Genomic DNA, 22,769 nt, shown 5'->3' on the forward strand with positions numbered 1-22,769 from the left:
CAATCATGGTTCAGATTCTCACGCAGCACTGGCATACGTCAGACCAGCCCACTCCACTTACGCTTTCCAGGAAAAACAAAAACGCAACATTGCCCACATTTCCATTGTACTGATTTCTTAGTTCCAGGTCTAGTTGTCAAAACGGCACACACACACACACACTCCCTCATGGATGGTAAATGTAAATAATGTAAAATGTATTTGAGCTTATATAGCGCACAGCTACCCGCAGTGGGTTTCCCGGCGCTTGCTTAGGGAACCCGTCCTGATATTCCCCTGTGTGATAGCCCCAGCAGGGTATCCACAAGGCAAAAGTCAGGCATCCCGCCGCGAGGGGCCGTTGTGGAGATTAAGCAAGCTATTGCCCAGAGTCGCAGAGTGTGAACCCGTGAGTTGAGAAGGCACCGGAGCGAGAATTATCGAGTCCGTGGAATTTTTTAGCCCAAGACCCGCCGAGGCGGGGAATTGAACCCTGGTCCAGGACCGATCTCAGCTTCCGGGTCTGCCGCCTCTAACCCCTGAGCCACACCACACCCATCTAGCACATGCATCACTACACACGTGACACTACCAAAAAAAAATACGGAGCGCACGTGCTCTACGCCATTTTAGAGTTGCTCCCATCCAAGTGCTGTTATGGTCCTTCCTGGTGGTTCGGTCACCTCATATAGGCCCGAACAACCAAGTACAAGGGCCCACCACTACGTGCGTGGCCTCTTTGGTCACTGAGTTAGTGGTACCGCAAGGACTGAGTGGGTAAGGAACCTGCGATGATGATGGTAGCACCAGTATGTCACTAGCCATACCGATATTAAGACTCTGCACCATATATCAGATTTCTTGGAGGCAGAGCGGGACTGCATGAATTAGAAGGTGTCCTGTCCACGAAAAGGTGAGCAGTGAGACCTGGGTACGCATCTGAGGGTGTAGCAGACTGGATACAAAAAAGCGACACAGCGGTTTGGGCGTACGCAGTCCTATATACCATATCTTATTGCATTAAAAAAAATGTTTTCCAACAGCAGGAACGTTTTTATAATCGGTCAAATGTCCGGTAAAGAAACTGTACAAATTGTTGTTTTTAAATGCGGGAGGGAAGGTGTGTGAAAGGGCGATGTAATTCTACTCCACATTAAGATAATAACAAATAGCAATCATAGCATCTTTCTTTAACTATTTTTTAGATGTAGAGCTTCAGGGTGCATTATGTCCCGGTACGTTGTGAAAAACACACTGGTGACAAAGGTGAGCTGCGAATTTTCTTTTCGGTCACTCACTTCCACTCTCCTTTCATAAACAAATGACGCATAATATAATCTTCCTTTTTATCTTACAGGTTGTGTTTCACAAATTGGCGTCATCCCCCCCAAACACCTCCAAAGCTCTACGTTTGTGGATTCTGCGATGATGCCTGGCCATCGTAACAACGTCTGAGAAAGCTGCTTTGACACGTGGTGCACCCTCTTTGAATCACGCCAATGGCACAAGGTGAGCAAAGAAGCTTGTTCTCCGAAACAACTACAAGTCATCTATCAAAGAAGAGAGTGGGTAGTGTGCAGCAGCTTCACTGCGTAGGAATGTACAATTACCTCCAAGCAGTGAGAAAAGATAGTTTACAACAGTCTGAACGGCAAATTTACAAGCCCCTTGCGCCACTATTGTGTCACTTTTAACATGGGAAAATTGGTGCAAGGAGCTTGTAAAACTGCCTCTCAGTTCGCAAGAAAACGAACTCCCCTCCGGACTCTGCGCATCAATGGGGTGCAACAGTCTAGGTACGCAATATTGAGAACTCACTGCTATGCAGTGGGAGTGCATGGGATATAGTACTTTGGAAGAAAAACAGCGCACAGACACCACCTTACAGCAAAATCAAGCAATAAAGATGAGGGAAAGATAAATATCATAAATTACACCCATTTGAGCAACAAGAACGTCTAAGTTAACTTCTTCAAAGCATAAAAAATATTTGTTAAACAACTTTCATTTATCAAACTCTATCCAAAATTGCAAAAAATACATAAAGCGGTCCGGAATGCGTTTATAATTGCATTATAATCAGCGGAGGGACTCGCAGACTCACTCCACTGCCACAGACCACATAAACTGTAAGCAGTGCTGCAATAGAAAGCTGAGCGTGGGAGGCACTCATTTAGGTCACAGCTAGGCTGATAAAGTATCACTGACCTGACTTTCAGAACACTTTCTTTCGAGGAAGGCGATGAGCCGACCCTGCGGGAAAGATTATGTCAGTCCTGATGGCACACACTCTGTGTGATGAGTCTTTGGGTTAGGATTTGCACATTTATTATTCCCCAAAAAAGTTACTAGCACAGGCCATTACTTGCACCCACTTCTGCAGTTTAGACCACAGTTGCCATGTTTTTCTTATGTTATGTTTGACTTTTCCAGCCAGAATGGAGTTTTAGCCAAAAGCATGTTACATTTTGGGCTAGTAGTTCCACTAATAGCACGGCAACATAATGATTGGCTAAAAACATTCTCAGAACGTAAACTGCTGTTTGTTATGGGTGTACTTGGTATCCGTTTGAGAGTTGAATACCACACTCGTCACAATCTCCGTAGGGTGCAAGAAAAATCGTCCAAGAAAGGATCCGTGCACAACAGAAGCTACTTGTGTTAGCAACCGTACTGGGTAGAAAACACCGCGAGGGGGCATGAACTGGATGTGACGTTCCATGAACAATGTAGAGAACATTCTCTCAACCTTTTACGCGTCCCCCAAAGAAACTCACATGTACTAAACTCGCCAATCATTGAAAAAAACACATTTAATTAAAAAGGTAGACTTATGGCCTTTGTTAATGTTTGCATCAATGCTCTTGTCATTTTAAATCATTGTTGTCACTTTTCTTTTGGCTTGCTTTTGAACAAATTCTGGTTTAGTAACAATATTCAGCACGAGCTGTTTTGTCAGAGTCAAATAAACGCGCACACACACTGGGGTGGCTGGTACTTATTTCCACTCTTTTGCAGGCAGCGACTCCACGAGGCAGTCAGACCGCGAGCCACCAAGGCAATTCGGGGTTGCTACTCGCCTCCTTAGTCCAGGGCAGTCATCCGAGTCAGCTGTTGTCAAGCGACAGACTGTCCTGTGTGCCAGCTGCAACCGAAGGTCACGGACGCCATGATGTGAGTTTGGTAATGAATAATTGAATTTACTGGGATTCACAAGATTTTTGACAGCACGCAAAACCACCATGGGCAGGTGCAAGCAGCAAGCAGCCCTGCGAGCACCATGATTGCGGGAGCGCCGCAAACCAGTAACCAGACCGAACTGCTTCCTTCCAAAACAAACTCCCCGCCTTCGGTAGTAGGACATGACGTTGCCCTGTGGCACCGGCCAGACTAATGGTTGTATCACACTGGGCACTACAGTGACGTCAGGCTGTGAGTACTGCGCAATGGAAAATATTAACAATGAAACATTGTTGCACTAAGCAGTTAGCCTGTCAGCAGCGTTACCACAGCTGCAAGTTCCAAGCCTGCACCAGGAACAACGCGTGCGCACCAGGAACAGCGCGTGCACACCACTTGCGCTGTGCTGCCAGCTGCTACACTATCATACTATGATATAGTTTAGGCAGCGCTTCAGTGAGCTTGATGAGCCACTATGCATATGCACGACAAGGCATTTCAGTGCAGCGATGCGGAGCACCACACAAACTCGTTAGTCTAATGCCTGATGCGTGGTACTCGGCAGGACTGTAGATAGTGCATTCATTGGTTTCACTGGTGAGGTAACAGGTTGTGGTGACAGCATGCAGTAACTACTCTTTGAGCACTACCTTCCAGAAGTGTTTAATTTAGAATGCAGTGAAGTCAATTTAGGTGCTGATATTAGCAGAAACGGCACTTCCCATTTCAGACAGTTACAGCTCTATTCATGGCTTCATCCACTGGTGACACAAATGCGTAGTTCAATGAGGTCTTTTACTCTGACCTCCACTTGGGTGGTTTCTCTGGTATACCATGATTCAAAAGCCACTGGATACTCAAGGTATAGCTTGTATTCTGCTTAAAAGATCACTAAGAAATTACCACATTTTTGAATATGTGGATTTGATGGCTTTAAGACGGTGCATTTTACGACCGCTAAACAGTAGTAAATTGCCTGCACGTCCACCCTGTAAACCATGTGCTGTGTATTGGAAGTCCACATATGACCTATTTAACTTCCCTATAAGTCCATTGTACGTGGTGCCTAAAATGCTCCTTGTATAAATACAACAAAGTGAATGGGAATGCTTGTATAAATCTCAGCGAATGGCGAACGATTTGGTCCTAACTTCAGATCATCGTTTTTTACCCACTGTGCCATTCTACACTGAGACCTTCCATAGGCATAGCAGTCTCGGTCCTGGTCCAATGGGAAATGCTCAAATCAAACTGCCAAGCCAGGCCGACTCCAGGAGGAAACAAGGGCAACCATGGTGTGCAAAATAATGATGGCTTGGGATTCAGTCCAAAGTAATTAAAATGGCTGAGATTAATTCAAGCACTTGAGCATAACTTTTTTGTACACTGAAGTGCACTCATGGATTGGAAAGTTAAATATCATATGCGCTGCAGAGTTTCTTTACACCACCCACAAATGTGATAAAAATATAGTTCTGTCAAAAGCACAACTGTTTAAATGTACATTAGTGACACATGGATAGGAAAAATGTTATTGACATGTAGGAAAATCCAATTATCAGATCTGAACAGCGCCTTGAAAGCCCACTAGGCAGGGTATTAAGATCTGAAATCAGGCCAAACTACATATTGGGGTTAGCTTGTAATCATAGTGAAATAATACCCAAAAGCAGTTTGACTTTAGAGGCTATTCATACATTTCCCTAAAAGGCGTGGGTCAGATTAACATCTTCATTTTTCAACCCTGCTTAGGAAATTACTAGAAAATGATTGAAAGCTATTTCTTGCTTAGTTTTAAAAACGGACTTAATGGTAAAATCAGCTTTTTGATAACTTAAATACACAAGTAACTTTGTAAAAACTTACTCTAGACTGCCTCAGCCAGAGCCGATTTACAACCAGTTCTGCCACTATTCACACTTCCAGAGGTGGAATACACATTCTCAGTTGGGATAGTTTACAACCCTGGCTCAAAGCACAATGGTCTGTTTCTGTGCCCAGAAAAGGCCAATGGGAGTGAACTGTGGATTAATAAATAGGGATTAGCTTTGTGGAGATAGATGTGAGCAGTTTGCAAAACAAAGAACAACTTTAGCACTACCTCATTTTACTTGGAGATGCCAGGGATGATTTCATCTATTAAACCCCAGAACCCTCCTAGACAGTTAGGCTCCAGCCACAGTGGAAAGAAAAAAAACTGATTTTCTGGGGAGTGTGTTTCCAAACCAGTGATATGAAGGGTTGGGTTCATGTTCCTATGGATGCCCATAGCGACATAAGTAAAGCCAGTACCAAACTCAAAGTGTTGCCATAGCATCTTGCTCAGATTGCGAGTACATCTGCTCTCATGGGGTGAAAGCTTTACTGGTATGGATGCCATTATTTCTTTTGCATAATTTAAAATGCCTTCAGTGTCATTCCACATACATTTTACTGATGACTGCAGTAAAGCCCTTAGTGGAAAATTACTGGGTTGGGGGCTAACCAGCCCCACAATCTTCCACACCCAACATGTTACTTAGTTTGGGACTTTACAAAGGTACTGCAGCACTCGAGACCACCAACTTTCTTTGGAGCATATTGCATTCACTTTGAGCAAAAACATGATTATCAATTTTAGAATTGGTTGTAGGTGCAGACATTTTGATCTGTTGAGGGTCATACATCTCTTAATCAGATGTCACAGAACCACCTTCAGATGTGCATTCTGCCTGGTGACATATTTTCACATAGAGAATGTCATTAACTATAAAATGCTTCAAAGTTCCTGTGATGGACACTTTTCCACTTGTGAGTAATTCACCTGCAAGATTTGGAGTGTTTTTACACCAAACACATTACAAGTAACATTCCAAGCACCTCAAAACCTAGCTGCTTCTTCGCGCTGCAGACAAGAACCCAGAAACACGTTTAGAAAAGCAGGCAATGCCAGTGCCACATTGGTAACAAGCACTTTTCTGGTTGTAAGTAATTGAAAATGCTATGAATAATGCAAAAAGCAATGGGAGAACTGGTTCCGACTGGCTGGCAATGTGCTCCCTCCCCCTTGATCACTTGTAGTAGATACTGAATTATGGCCTGAATTACGAGCTCAGAACACTTTACAATGGGAAGTATTTCATGGGTTCACAGGTGACAAATATTAATTATCGACCTTCAGCTCGGCTCCAAAGAGACAACACCATTGCCATGTGTTATTGCAACATGCAGGGCATGTAGGATCCTGGGTCCTGTGCCAGGAGGCTCTGTGCCACTTGAACTGGTTGAATCACCCGGGCATTTCCCGGATTGTACATCAGCTGACGAAATCGACTCTCTGGCTGGGAAATGGTTGTCAGGGTATTCAAGCCACAGTGGGCACAATGCGGATAGTCTTTACTCCATTATGAAATAATGGATTGCTGACCTGAATGATATTGACAAATGGGGGGTCACGGAAGCACATGAAGGGTTACTACCCGTATAATCAGACTTTATAATTGCTGTGCCCACTCCAAGGATGCTAACAACAAGCATTTACAATGCAATAGGTCTCGCCTTCGAAAAAGTTAGAGCTATTGGCATTGTTAATGACAAACTTTTTATTTATGGGTTGGTTTTGAAAACGGATAAATGGCATTGTCATTTACAATGCCAATAGCTTAATCGCTCGCAAATGCGAGACCTATTGCATTTGCACACACACAGAGCCACAGAGACACACACACAGATCCACACACACAGACAGAGCCACATACACATACACAGAGCCACACACACAGAGACACACACACAGAGCCACACACACAGAGCCACACACACAGACAGAGCCACACACACACACACACGCAGAGCCACACACACACACACAGAGCCACACACACACACTCAGAGCCACACACACAGACCCACACATCATTCAAATCTACCTCAGCTTTGTCTGTTAACTTCTAGCACTCAAGTATCTACGTAGACGATAATTAAACTGGTGTATTTATTGCCAATTACAATGAGGAAAAATTGGAGCACAGTCTGATCTACTGGACACGAGTAAAACATGCAACTCCAGTTGCGAGACCTTTCATCAACTTTCACATTCAGCTTAGGAGAAGGCAGCACTGGTCATGAGTAGTGTTTCTCGTAAGAGTCAGAACCTGAAAGGAAGTGGTTTGTCCCTCCCCCTTTAATTCTCCCTCAGAAACAATAACGCACGGTATAATTCAGCTTCTATTGTATTTAGTAGTTTTAGTTAAAGATGCGGTATAGTTAAAACGATTTTATACTGCCATTTAAATAAATCCAGTGTATGTATGTATTTGTAAGACTCGTATTACCTGTACCATACAACTTAAGCAGAAGTACTCGAAGGGCAAGACAATGTACTACCTGGCGTCTATTGGAGAAAGATCTCTTGGTTTACATTATGTGCGTATCTTTTTGTTACAATCGCAGCGACAGTTCGCTAAGGAAGGCACAAGAAGGGACATATGAGACAGTGGTTGCTCATTTTTGGCAAAATGACGTGTATGTACTGTGAGTGGGACACAAGGACACGGCTCACTCTGGAGGCCTGTCACTTTACTAGCTGGTGGTGTCTCCTCCCTCGAACGAGAGTTTAGATTGGTCGAAAATGGACAGAGTCAGAGTCTGCTCAAGAATGCTGTAGTGGTGGGACAACAAGTAGGCACCTTAAGGCTAAACTAATCCACACTGCCAGTGCCACTACTTGGAGCACAGTCTCTGTCAGTAAAGTCCTTCTGATCTGAAATCCACTAAGTCAGACCTGCCAAATGACCAATGTTGCTTTAGTAATTATTCCGGGTCTCTCCATCAGAAACACGAAATAAGCCCTCCCACCTTTACCCAACCAGACTGGAGCAGTATATCCCCTCTTCAAGGCACTCGGCCTACAGACACCTTGCATCATAGCGCGTGAACTCACCAACCGATCACCTCCACCCATATGCCCCAGCACTCAACCCTTTATTGTGCTGGGCCCTCGGAGAAACTTCCAGAAGGCACTTGCTCCAGCTGAACACCGCAGCACGAGGGTGGTGGGGTGGGGGGGGGGGGCAGGTGGGGTGACTGATTACGGCCTGTTTGGGGCAATGCTCCGGTGTGAGGCCTCCTCCTTCTCCACACTCTCCTTCCACATGTGGATGGCGCTCCTCACTCTCCAGCCAGACACACCTGACCTTTCACCCGGCCCGCCTCCTGCGCGCGCGCCCTCAACCATCCAACCCTAAAAAAAAAAGCTTGCAACCCAGGCGGCGAAGATCCACCCATACCGAGGCTAGTTCACTGTAGCAACCATCTCGGAAAAGAAACCTTTATTTGAGCGTCTGATACAGCGCGTGGCTCAAACATGATTTTGTCATAAATAACTGTTGCTGGTTTTGAGAAATGTCTAGCTACGCAACAGTTTGAATAACATTCATATACAGGTGAATTAAAATAATATGAAAAAAACACCAGAAAGGAAATACATATTCTGCAAATTTCAACAGTAATTTTATAACAAATATGCGTATTCGATAAAGGCCTTTACCTGTAACTCGGGTTCTGTGAAAGAAACTACGAAAAGTCGCACCAAACACACTTCAACGGTATCCAAAGGCGGAAATGGTAGAGGCGCCTGGAAAAGACTCAAAGCGCTTTGGTGCCGAGTCCGTGCCGCACATACGAGCATACTGCAGTGAGTGAGAGCAGTCCTATTTGGACGGGCTCGGCCTGACTAATGTGTGTGGTACAAGGTTTCTTATCTTCTTTATGGGGCCATTTGTTTTGCAGTCAAACAACAAGAGAGTGTCAAAAAAGTAAATAAGGGGCGTGGCTTAGCGGGCGATGGATGGCGGTCGCAGCTTCCTAGAGCTCCCGCCGGCCCGATCGAAATCCGTCTATTTATCCTGGCCCCCGGACCCATATCACTGACCAACTGGGGGCGAGTGTGTCCGACGGTGCCGAGAGCCTTCCAGTGCGGGCGGCGGCGCCCCTGGACTGTGTGGTGCGGCGGAATTGCCGGTGGCGTCCAGCGGCCTAGTGGAGGACGGTGAAGCTGGGGACTCTATTTTGGCGCTGCCGACCGAGGGGACCTGTGTGCGGGTCGGCCGTGCTGCGGCTTACCCGGGGGCCTGTAGTCTCCTGAGACCAGCGGAGCGACGGGTGAAACCTGGGCTGCTGCACCGATCACATGGGAGGCGAGTGGAGCACGGAGACCCCCCCTCGGGAGAGCAGCGGCCTACATCGTTGCTGAGCAGCAGGGGCCTCAAGTTTGGTGACGCTGGGCTAGTGCCGGACTCTGACGACGGCGGTCCAACAGTGGGCTTTGGGAGGCTGAGATCTGGAGAAGTGGCCCTACCTGAAGCACTGTACATGACGAACCTACATTTCTTGGCGAAGAGGACAGGTGGGCAACCGAGCGGACTGGCGTGAACTGTGCCCGTGCCTGGCGCGGCCCTGAGGCAGCATACAAGCATTTGGTGGTTTCCCTGAGGCCCTGGGGCCGGTGCTGTCAGCTGTGGAACTGAGGAGGACGGCCACCGCCGTGAGTGTGCCCGCAGCACCAGACGAGCTGGGGCGGAGCGGCCGGCGGTGGGTGGACCGCGGGACGACGGAGCCACGAGGTCGCCGGTGCAGGGACCAGTCTACTACTGATTTGGGATATCTGCTCCGAGTTTGACCGGGGAACCAACCAGGTGCTAGCGATTGCGGTGTTGAGGACATTTGCAACTGGGTGTGGTAGAACCGTTGGGCAGACCTACACTGGACGTTCTTGGAGGTCCGGGAATCTGCATTGGTGCGTAGGCCCGCTGCGTAGTGGCCCCGGGGTCGGACCGCTGCCATGACCAGGGGTGGTGGCGGTCCCCCCAAACAAGGACCCATTGATAAATTCACCGGGCCCAGTGGAGGGTCGGGGGCCTCCGGGGGAGGTCCTGGAGCGGGGCCGGACAATGCGGCACTCATGGCGGCGATCACCTAGTCCCGGGACATGCTGGACGTCAAGATTGGGGCTGTGGGCGCGGATGTGACCCTGCTACGTCAGGACCTACGGAATGCAGTGGCACGGATTACAGAGACGGAATCTAGGATTTCGGTGGTGGAAGACGACGTCAAGACCCTGAAGCAGAAAATGGCGGCGATGGAACATTCTCAAAAAGGCCTCGCGCTCCGCGTGGAGGACGCTGAAGGGCGCGCACGCTGAAACAACCTTCGCTTCGTAGGCTTTCCGGAGCGGTGCGAGAAAGGAAATATGGAACAATATCTGACCCAATGGTTGGAGAGCTGGTTGCCCCCTGGGGTTCTCTCCACTTGCTTTGTTATTGAGCGGGCGCACCGAGCTCTGACACAGAGGCCGCCGGAGGGCGAGCGACCCAGGCCAGTGATCGCTAGACTTTTGAACTACTATGATCGAGACACTATCCTGCGGGAAGCACGAACCAGGGACTCTATAACATATGAGAATCAAAAGATCATGATATTTCCTGACTACACCCAACTAGTACAGCAACAGCGTCACTCCTTCATAGCAGCCAAGGCCAAACTGCGGGCCTGAAGATCCAGTATTCCCTACTGTATCCTGCCCGCCTGCGGGTGATTTATCAGTCACGGACACATTTCTTCGACACACCCGAAGACGTCTTTAAATGGACTGACGAAACGGTGAGGATCAGGCCGCATGCCCAGCCGGGCCTGGACCCGGGTGGCTCAAGGGGTTCATCGCAGGACCGGAGGGGCCCGTCAGGCCGAGGCGGACGGAACCGGAGGTCCAGATCGCGGAAGAGATCTGCATCCGCCAGTGAGACACGAGATAGTGGAACTATGGACTCCGATCAATCGGGGACAAATCGTTGAGGACCTGGGAAGGACTGCTCTGGTCTGTGGATGCTGTGGACTTCGGCTGACGGGGGGCGCACGGGCCCACCGGTCGGATGCACTAACATTGCCTATGCTACCAGTTCCAGATAGTGCCTTATACATGTATGGTATGGCGGACTGGGGTTCGGGAGGCTACTTCTTAGGGCCACGACCTCCTGTTAAACGGGGAGTTGACTGGGGGGGGGGTGATTTCACTGTTTTTGGGGGTGTTGGGATCCATTGGTATGGTTGGCCTTGGGTCCTCGGTTTTGGGCCCGAGGTTACCCATGCCGCGACAGGTACTTCAGAGTTCTATGAGGTATAGGGATGGGGGTTGGGGGCGCAGGGGGGGAGGAAGGGAGTGAGTTGGGGCTGCATATGGGTGCGGTAGGTTGGGGAGTTGAGGTTGGCGTGGGGGGGACCTGGAGTTGGAGGGGGGGACTGCACGTGATCTGCTTTGACATTCTAATAACGGTGCTAAGTGTGTGGGTGAGGCGCAGAGGGCCCACCTGGTTGGTTCCACTGGACTATGGCTGATGTTCCTCTAGAGCTCCCTAGTGAGTCCATACGCGTGATAACCTGGAATGTCAGGGGACTGCTCGACAAGATCAAACGGGGGCGATTCTACGATGGGGGAAGAGGGAGGCGGCGGATGGAATCTTGCTGCAAGAAACACACATGATGGGTTCCAAGGTGCTTAGCTTACAGAGGTTTGAGTACCAGCAAGTCTACCATGCCGGGTTCTCTAGAGGGTCCAGGGGGGTGGCTATTTTGGTGCATCGCAGGTTGGCCTATGTTCATGAGAAGCAGTGGGCAGACACACAGGGTCGCTACATCTTTATCAAAGGAATGGTGGGGGTTGAGCCTGTAGTGTTTGGTAGTGTTTACGCCCCTCCACCTCTGCAGTGGGCCTTGTCTGAGAAGCTGTTCACTGTATGGGAGGATATCCCAGAGTCTTTGGCAGTAGTTGGGGAAGATTGGAACAAGGTGATGGATGTGTGTATGGATCGCCAGAGACGGCAGGAGATGCGAACAGCTGCCCCTCCAACCCGGTTGAATGCTATGGTGGAAGGGATGGGCTGGGTGGATGTGTGGCGCCATATGCATCCCAAGGTGCGCGGGTACACGTATGTTTCTGCGTGCGGTACATGGCTCCTTCTCGAGGCTGGATTATGCATTTGTGCCCAGTGTCCACCTGAGCAGGGTGCCGGAGGCCGAGATCTTACCAAGAGTGAAGTAGTGTGGCTCACTGGTTAGAGGCGGCAGACCCGAGAGCAGAGGACGGCCCGAGACCAGGGTTCGATTCCCGGCGCGGCAGGTTTCTGGACCAGGGTCAGCGGACTCGATAATTCTCTCGCCTCGGTGCCCACTCTGATCAGCGATCACACTCGGCAACTCTGGGCACTAGCTTGCCTCATCTTCACTAACGGCCCCACCAGACCGCCGGGGATGCCTGGTCTCACCCTGGAGATACCCATTAAGGGACCATCTCTCAGGGAAGCCAGGAAGGGTTTCGCAGCGGTCGAAGCGCGGAGGTACCCCTTCGGGAGTGATTCCAGCGCTACATAAGCACATAATTAATTAATTAATTTAATTAAAGAGGGCTGTCGGACCATTCTCCAGTGGCAATCAGAGTCGAGCTGCTTAAGCAGCGACAGCCGTTCCGGTGGAGGATGTCCTCGTGGCACCTTCAGCAGCCTGGATATGTCCAACATTTGAGGGGGGCGATTTCCCATTACTGGCAGGAAAACCTGGTGGACGATATCGACGCTGTTGTGGTGTGGGAGGCGATGAAACCCACTATACGGGGTGTGGACATTGCGTGGTGTGCGGCAGCTTGTCGGCAACGCCGGGAGACAATTGTGGAGGCAGCTGCTCTAGTGGAATCCCTGGAACAACGGGGCCGGGGCGACGAGATTGCGGTGCTGATGCTCCTGCAGGCACAACAGTCTTATGCAACTATATTGCATGATGAGGCTAGACAAGCGTGGCTGGCCACGCGGAGCAGAATATACCAGTGGGGGGATAAGTCCTGCAGCATGCTTCATAGGCTATGTCAGCGTGCGTTCCAACCGATTGCTCTGCTGGGCCTCACTGCGGAGGATGGGGTGGCGATTACAGACCCAGCTGAGCTGGCGGCGAAATTTGCTAGATACTTCACGGCGCAATATGCTCCGAGAGATTGTCTGTCGGCGGACGAAGTAGCTAAATTTATTGACAACTTGCCCCCGAAAGCGGTCTCCGAGGAGACCAGGAAGGCTCTCGACGTCCCCCTTACGGCGGAGGAGCTGGGCGATGCATTGGGACAGCTCAACACCGGGAAAGCACCTGGGCCAAGAGGCTTCCCGAGCGAATTTTATAAAAAGTTTCAGCTCCAACTGGGGTCACATTACCGAAGAGCACTAGAAGAAGCGCAAACGCAGGGTAGATTGCCACCTGACTGGCGCCATGTCGAAGTTGTGGTCTTTCAGAAGCCAGGCAGACCCCCAGATAGCCCCGCCTCGTACCGCCCAATATCCTTGCTAAATATTACAGCTAAAATTCTGGCTAAGGCTCTAGTGAACCGACTACTTCTGTACGTGACGGATCTGGTCCACCCAGACCAGGCCGACTTTATGCCTCGTAGGGCGACGAGGCACAATATCCGGCGGGCGCAAGCGGTGATTGATGCAATGGGAGCCACAGGGGAACAGGCGGCTTTTCTGCTAGCAGATATAGATAAAGCGTTTGATTCGGTGAGTTGGACGTACCTTTTTGCGCTCCTGCCTCGTCTAAACCTGGGCCCGGTGTTCCTTTCATACATTGAACTTCTCTATACCGACATTACGGCTTCGGTGCGCGTCGCTGGGACAGTCTCCGGAAAGTTTCTGATTGGTCGAGGGACCCGACAGGGATGCCCACTGTCCCCATACTTATTTGCCCTAGCGATGGAGCCGCTGGCCTCTTGGGTGCGTATAGATGCCCAGATGCGGGGTTTTGTGTGGAGCGGGAACCTCACGGACAGAATTGCATTATATGCAGACAACGTCCTATTCTTTCTTACGGATCTGCGTCGCTTCGGGCCCCGAGTGTTGGAAATCATGCGGATTTTCGGGGAAGTATCGGCCCTTTGTCTGAACCCACGCAAGTCCACTCTGTGGGTGTTGGGAGGCGGTGTCGTGGAGGACCCCTGGGCGTCGGGATTGCAGGTCGCGACCAGAGGCTTGAAGTATTTAGGAGTATTTCTCTCGGAGTCAGTGGACATCGCCTGGGAGCGTAACATAGTACCAGTTTGGGAGAGGGTTCAAACAGACGTGAAAACGTGGTCTCGGATGCCTCTAACAATCTTTGGTAGGTCCGCAATATTCAAAATGGTTGCGCTCCCACGTCTCCTGTACCAACTGCAAAGCTATGCCCACCTAATTAGTCCCCGGTGGTTTCAACAGGTCAACTCAGTCTTGAGCCGATTCCTATGGGCCGGGGGGGCAGTCAGGGTTGCGCTGCGGACATACTTCCTGTCCACATACTGTGGTGGTCTTGCCACGTCGGACTTACTGTCCTATTATCAAGCCTCCCAATTATTGGTACTTAATGAGTGGTGGTATGGAGACAGAGGCGACCCGGCGTAAGCCCTGGAACGCTCGCTGATGGGGACAACGCACTACACATGATCCTGTACTCTGCTAGGTTGCGGCGGACACTGCCGTGTGTCACGAGAATTGTTTTTGTGGTGTGGCAACAAGCACTGCGTCGCATGGGCTGGTGGGGTAAACTGATGGCGGAGACCCCGTTGTGGAACAACGGGTTGCTCCCAGAACAGGCCTCGCTTGCAGGGTTTGATAGCTGGGACGCAATTGGGATCTCGTCGTTGGGTCATGTACTGACCGGGGTCACACTTAAATCATTCCAGGAGCTCAGTACTGAGTTCCACATGCCACGGACCCAGTTTTTTCGATACCTACAGCTTCGTCATACGCTCGCGCCCAGCATCGCTGACATAGAGTCGCTTCCGCAATTTAGCCCGATAGAAGCTAAGGTCTTTATGGGGGATCTTGGTGATAAGAAAGTCTCTCGAATCTATCAGACACTGGTCACTCACTGCTCATCCACCCTACTTCCCCTCAGGGAGACCTGGGAGGCAGATGTTGGTCCCCTCGATGAGGATGATTGGAGGGAAGCCCTGGAGTCCCCGCGAGGGACTGCTATTGCGATGCGGCTTAGGCTCATTCAATTTAAGTATCTGCACAGAGCCTATTACACCCGCGAGCGGCTGTGGAAGGCGGGATTGATTGGTTCCCCGGAGTGTTTGCGCTGTGGGGCTGCAACGGGTACGCTGCTACATACTGTATGGTCGTGTGCTAGATTGACTGGTTTCTGGAGGGGCGTATGGAGTTGCCTGTCAGAGGTACTGGGCTGGGATCTTCCCCGCACCCCTCGGCTAGGGTTGCTTCATGTACTGGAGGGTGTCAGTGGGAATATATATAAACGCCACTTATTGTTATTGGGTCTGGTTGTGGCCAAAAGGGACCTAGCCCGGGCATGGAAGGGAGTACGAGCCCCCCCCCCCCCCTGTGTGCATGGAAGGCTGGATTGGATTACTTTATGGGGTTGGAACGCCGGGTATTTGAAGCGAGAGGATGCCCCCGTAAACACTTTAAGATTTGGAAGCGGTGGGCGGATTATAGGGGGTTGGAACTGGATCCCCCAGTGGAACATGAGGAAGAACCGTAGGAGGAGGATGTCGCATGGGCCTAAGAACTGTGTCATGCCGAACACACTACAACCAAAATGTACAATACTTGCTACTCTCACGTGCAGGGGGTTAGGGAGGGATAAGGGGTGGGTAGTGGGGTAGTTGGGGGTGAGGGTGGATGGGTGGCGGGGAAGGGGAGGGGGGGTTGTTTGTTTTTATTTTTAGGACCTGCTTCTCCTTCCACTGATTGAACCGAATACTGGTGATCTAAATGTGCCATGATGCTTGGTGGTGATCTCCTGACTGTGGGGAGCCACGTGTCTTATGCTGCTTAATCACTTAATAAAATTTGTTGATAAAAAAAAAAAGTAAATAAGCACAAAAACAGAGAAGAAATACTTCCTATAGGATTCAGATTTGGAAATCAATAGGAATTTTCTTGGAAGCCCTCACTCACCACCCTGGGTGGTGACATGCTTCATCATCGGGCCCACCAGGAGAAGCCGAGTGCCTCCCTGGTGTGCTACAACGCCAGAATACTGCGGAGCTGGATTTTTTTGTGACAGTGATGTGAAAAATTACGTGATGATAAAATTGTCAAAGGACTGTGCCATAAAGAATTTTTTTTTATTCAATGGTCAGCCTGACAAGGTTAAAATATGTGTAGGGAAATGTGCCAATTAATGTATTGGTTATTTCCACTTAAAGTGGGGTCAACATGTTTCAGCCCTTTATGTGTAGAATTACTGGGCTTTCTTCAGGACCATGGGTAATGTACCTCGGCGGTGTGGGCGCGCTAAGGTCCACCCTACCAGAGGACATGAAAGTTAAAAATGCAGTGTAAAAATTAGTGCAAATAACAAACCATCAAGTTGTGGGATTTACCTCTGCTTTAGAGGAAACTGTATAGTCTGGAGATAAAAAAGAGACATACAAACAATGAAGACAAACATGGAGTTAGAGAGATCTATCAGTGATGTTGTCTGGAAGACCAATCTCTGATTATAAGTGCTTTGGCTAGTCCAAAAGGCGTGACCGTTGTGCGATACATGCTACGTTTATGTCAGCAATCGATGCTCCAAGCATGCAAAATGGCAAGAAGGAATGTCCGATTATGTATCGGACTGTGGTAACTACACTCGTGGTTAGCGATCAATAGGCCAGACGGTGGGGGCCAGTGGGAGTGTGTGTACCACTCGAATACGAATTACTGTTTATCTCAAAGGACATAAATTAAAAGAAGAACATTCTCACTTGTAAATAAAAAATCCATGCCCCATAGGTCTCTGGAGGGGGGTGGGGCGACAATGGCACACCCTGCGGAGGGACAGAGATGTAGCGTAATGGTGAATATAGTAAATGGGCAAAGGGTACTTAGCTCTATAGTAGTAGGCAAGGATCGTTCTTACGCCCGCAACGCCCTGCACCCGCTCAGCACCTAGCGCCATCTGTTTCGCCCCATAAAGAAGATAAGAAAGCTTTACCACACACGTAAGTCAAGGAAGCCAGTCCAACTGGGACTTCTTCAAAAGAGAAAAGAGTACTTCACTAACACCTCTTTTCCAATGGCTGGCCACCGTTAGCATGAACGGTGACGCCAGCCAATAGAAAAGGGGGGGGGGGGCTTAACCTCGCAAGTGAAACTTACTCTAACTCATTAAATCTGCATGTGCGCAGCCTACGCTAGCCGAGACCTAAAAACTACAGTGAAAACAGGGTGAGTGGCTGGAATCTATTCTATTGCAGGCAATAATTCTTCGATCTGCAAATGATAGTGACTGTGCATCCATTTCTTTCGTCATTGCAATATTAAAATATTATGGAATACCCACAACTTCATGTGTTTCTCAAAATGCCATTTCTAACTTGAGGATGCCAGATGTACTAGAATGAAAATAATGACAGAAGTTTAATCAAAATCTCAAGATATGCAGCTATCATGCATAGCAATAACATGCTGAAGTCTTATCTTTTTAAAACCTCCATCCTGGTGGGAATGGGGGCAGGGCCGTCTGAACAGCATTATAAACCCCTGGCTAAGCAGTGCACTAGGCCCTTCCTACACAAGCACTCACAGAAATAAAAATGTTTAACAGAAAATGAGTGTTAAATTCTGGTCTGAAAGAGGTGTCTATGCTCATGGGGCCCCTAGGCAACTGCCCAGTGTGCCACTGTATTAAGACAGCTCCAAATGGGGTGCGGGCGGAATGACAAGGACATCAACTTGGTTACACTTGATTAGTAAAACTCAGTTACACTTGATTAGCAATGTCCAATGTTGACCCAGGAGGGCCAGGTCTTTTTTAGTTTGTCAGGATAACTGCTGACTATGTAAATGAGTCCCATTTATGGTATTGGGATATAGCTTGCCTGGCTATCCCAAACATTTGCCATGTTTCCAGTCCTCCTGGGCCAACATACGATACCTTATATAAATGCAAACTTGTCTCAATAAATAGCGAACCTTCTGTACATTTTCAAAATGCTTCGTTATTCATAGGAAGGTAACTCACCTTCTTTTTCTTCTTCAAAATCACTTTGACACCATCCACTGATACGAAGATGTTAACTTTTTTCTTTTTTACGTTCTTAGACTTAAATTCATACTACAAAAAAAGTGGGAAATGATCGTGGTTATTTCATTTACTTACTGTCTAGCAAAATCGAATAATAATGCCTCACTTTTTCAGTGAGTTCAACAAAATACAAATACATAGAATACGAAGAATTAGAATATTAATAATTTCCGGTGTGGAAACAGTGCCTGAATGGTTGTTCGTGTTGTGAGAAGCATGTGTTGAGTAAACCAATGACTTCTAAGTAAACAAATAGTTATGCAATTACATTTTTTAGTCGAATTACTATCAAACATTATATATTAACGCATCTACAATAAGAAAACTATTAGACATAAGCATACATATTGAATACGTCCAAGTCATAAGCTTTTTTCATATACAAGTGGTAACTAGGGATGCTAAAAAAGCTATTTGTAAATATAAATCCTGCATCCTGAATCGCAGAGGATCTCTTTATTTTTATTCCTGTAACATGCATGTTATTTTGTTAGATCTACCAATATGGTACTTTCCACTGTGGACCAATCTTCAGGACGAAAGTAATTAGAACAATACTGGAAGCAATTTTATTCTGCTTTAGGGGCACAACACCAACTGTGGCACGTATTTTGAAATACCTAAATATGGCAATTAAGATACGGGAAAAGCAGAACTTAGGGAGATTTTGATTGTGTGCCACATTTATTTTAACAAAAAATTTTTGGGGGAAAGATTATTTATTGTATAATTTTGTATATACTTTAAAGACAATGACTATTACAGGTTATAGGTGACTGTCTTGACAGAACAAGATGCAAACCTTTCAACATTTGCAGGTATACAAAAATCTTTGACAAGACATTTCGCATCACAAAAAAGCTAACAAATATTCTTCTATGAAAGGCAAGTGTATCGGGCAGATTCACAAAAACATTTATTAGTACAGAAAGCAGTACCAGATTTCCTCTACCTTTGTGAATCAGTACCGAAACATTCAACTCTTTATTACTGAAAGGAGGTCATAGCCATTTCTATTTATGCTAATTGCACACGAATATAACCTGAATATTAACGTTTTATTCCTATTTTGGTTCGTTAGGGCCAAATTATATGGCGTTTCAGACTACACTTATGAATACTAAATGGGTACTACTTTACATATTCCAAAATGCCTTTGTGAACTTACTCCAAAATGCCAATAAAGATGCTTACACTTTCAATTCTTTAGACAATGCAACATTGACATCAAATCACCACAACGTTTGCGGATGCGGAAGCGACATCACAGACTGTTTGACCATCTACGTTAGAATGTTTTTATTAGAATAGTTTTATTAGAAAAATAATGCCTAATGCAGATAAGCTGGAGTTAGCATGACTAGGCCACAGCCAGCTTGCATTGACATCTATTCATATTTGTAAAAGAAAAGGTTAACTAATTAACATGAACAAGCTTACCCAGAGGGATTTGTGTTTTACTGTATGATTTTCCATTTTCGAAAATCGGAGAAATAGAAGCCTAATCAATTACCTCTGTGTTATTATATTGTATTATTTGTGTTCCTCTTGAGGAAGGCACATTCACTATGTTCATTTCTTTGTAACTTTCAAGGTCCTTTGCTTGAGCCTTCCCAATAGACAATTCATTATTGTATTTCTATATTACGTACAAGTTAGATTTCCTATATTTGCTATGAACACTTATTCAATCATATGCAGTAAAAGTAGGTGTTTCTAGATGTATCTTATTGAATATATCTTATTGTACTGGAATATTCACTGACTTACTAGAGTAATGCATCACTTGTTCAACACTATTATGTCACTGCTGAATGTGTGTGGCTTTCATGTATAAAATCCTATAACAGATGTTGTTTTTGAGATTTGTGCCAGACTTTCTCAGATTTTCTTTGACTTTCTTTGATTTTCTAAGACTTTCTTTGCCTTTCTAACTGTGCAGACTCTATGCTAGTCTGTCATTTGATTTACATTTAGTCTTTTGTGGCTTTTGTTTGGAAGTAGACTCTTCGGCTGAACTACACTTAGTTTGGCTGCTTGATTTCTTTGGAAGTAGAACTTCTGTTGATCAGCTCACATTATCTGATTTTATTTTATACATACAGTTTCCATGGATCTTATGCCATGAGGTGTGGCTCACTGGTGTAGAGAGGTGTGGCTCACTGGTTAGAGGCGGCAGACCCGGAGGCTGAGAACGGCCCGGGACCAGGGTTCGATTCCCGACGCGGCAGGGTCGAGGACCAGGGTCAGCGGACTGATAATTCTCGCCTCGGTGCCCACTTTGGGCAGTGATCACACTCGGTAACTCTGGGCATTAAGCTTGCCTCATCTCTACAACGGCCCCCCACAGACGCCGGGGATGCCTGGCTTCACCTTGGAGATACCCAGCATGGGACCATCTCATAGGGAAAGCCAGGACGGGTTCCCCAGCGGTCATTCGCGCCAGGATACTCCGGTAGTAATTGAGCGCGCTACAAAACACCTTACATTTACATTTACATTTACATGAAGAACATCAAAACACAGGAGACCTTAAACAGTTTCGGTTTCTAAGCATTTTGCTAGTAAAAGCTATGCAACATTTGGAAAGAGCGTCAACACCTCCCCATGTACATCCCACCACATACCCCCATTCCTCCTCATCTAAATGATGGCCAATGTCTGCTTCAATTATTATAGCATTTGGATTATTGAACCTAGCCAATTGTGTGTATCCCTCTTTCTTGGCCCTCGCTCTTTACGTAGATCTGTTCTATCTACGTTGTACAGGACTCCGTCTTTTTGGACAGCATATTTCTTCAAATTCCTAAGGCTAATGGAGGTCCCAGTGCTTCCTGATCTCTCTTTAGCCTGCACTGTTTTGGAAATATTTCCCACACCTAGCCTTCACCACAGATTCTGGAGCAACATATCTGTGGGAGGGTATGCCGACCCATTGGGTGAGGGTAGATTGCTTGGCTGCTAGTAGCATGTGAGATAATTTTCTCCTTTCTTAAGTTGAATAGATAGATTGTATCCAACGGGCTTCCCAATATTATAAATTATTCACATTGTGCCTGCTTTGACCCTCCTTGTCGCCTCAATGTCCCTCGGGATATCTCTCTAGAAGACTGGAAAGGGTAGGGCCACAGAAGGCGACCTACCTGCATCACAACCTAGGTGATCTCATGCACGGCCTGTGACACCTGTTCTTGTCAGTGGCCAATACCATACCTTCTCTGTCACACTGATCACAAAATTGTTTGTACTTGTCTGTTTGCATCCCCCCGAATAATTTTATGTCCATCGTAATTTTGAGTTCTCTCTATCATGCCTCTTGGTAGTTTAATTTCTCAAACACTTTGGGGGTACTGGGAATCTCGTAAAAGTGCAAGTTGATGTGGCTCTCGTTTAATTTCATCAGTATTTCACAAAGATTAGGTAGCCCCTGCCCTGACTTCTAGACTTAAGACCAAATATCTAACCAATGTATTCAAGTACATGGGGTCTGCAGAATCTGAATCCACATGTCTCACTTGGCAGGCAATGTCCTCTCCTTTCTCTATACCCTGCTGTAGCTTACATTTTATGTTTCTGTCACACTGATCGCTAAGTTTGCTTTGTGTAGGTATCTGTTCTAGATACAGCCACCCACACAGTACCCAGATGTCTTCTACTCATCATTACTGTGTTTCCCTTTGAGGGTGAGCTTCTGTATCTTTCATCTTGAGGCCGTATTACAATGGCTCCACACTCAGGACTACTTGTGTTGAAGTGACGCTTTACATTACCAAGCAAACAGAATTAGTCTCCCTCCATGTTGCATTGGGCTGCTGCCCTATGTAGCTTCCAAAGGGCTGTCTTCATGGGTGCAGTGGAGGCATGCTATTCCAGTACAAGCCTAATGTTGTATACCAGACCGTCTCACCGGTTAGGCCCACACCAAGGCTCTTTTCACTGGCTGCACCCCATGATCAAAACCTCTTCAATATTTATTTAACACCTCAGAGAGGGGCAGCCCCCATTGCTAGCCATCTCCCAGGACTACCAATAGCCTTTTCCGCCTGCCTCCAGGCTAGGCTCTCCCCAGATCTCCAATCTTATCTGCTCCTTCAGTTGAGGGGTCAGCCTCCACATCGCCGCCTGGGTGAGGGAAACAGCGTCAACCAAGAGCCACTAGAAGTCAGACCATCCCAGCGATCACCCCCAGGACGTTGTCATTCTCCATAGCCACCCTGCTCTCCTCTATTGATTCCTTGCAGTGGCGCCCCAAGTTTCTGAGCACGGGTCTAAGCTTGGCCAGCTTCTACCTTCTGGATGCTGCTCCAGGCTGCAGGCTTCCTCTCCTCCTCCAGCCATGATTTCCCATCGCTGTCGCAGTCCCCCGTTCCCAGGAGACCTGTGTTGCTCCTTACTATTCCCCACTTCTACAATCAAGATTCAATTCCGTGCTCTCTGGTTACAGACACAAACCTCTGTAGTGTATTAACTAATAGAGGCTTCATAAAGTACGATAGTGCATTGTATTGTATTGTATTTATTATTTATAA

The 22,769-nt window shown here is 47.4% G+C and overlaps 1 protein-coding gene across 3 annotated transcripts in view; it reads right to left on the minus strand.

The window, feature by feature from the left end:
* Positions 1-22,769, minus strand: part of NOS1AP (nitric oxide synthase 1 adaptor protein) — a 1,090,707-nt gene that overhangs the window by 516,703 nt on the left and 551,235 nt on the right. For all 3 annotated transcript variants that reach the window (XM_086955405.1, XM_086955396.1, XM_086955412.1), the window contains exon 3: positions 18,178-18,270. In XM_086955405.1, the coding sequence (XP_086811531.1) occupies positions 18,178-18,270 (93 nt within the window). The remainder of the gene's footprint in view (positions 1-18,177; positions 18,271-22,769) is intronic.

Source organism: Lissotriton vulgaris, chromosome 1_1 (assembly GCF_964263255.1).
Source record: "Lissotriton vulgaris chromosome 1_1, aLisVul1.2, whole genome shotgun sequence".
Classification (NCBI taxonomy): Eukaryota; Metazoa; Chordata; class Amphibia; order Caudata; family Salamandridae; genus Lissotriton; species Lissotriton vulgaris.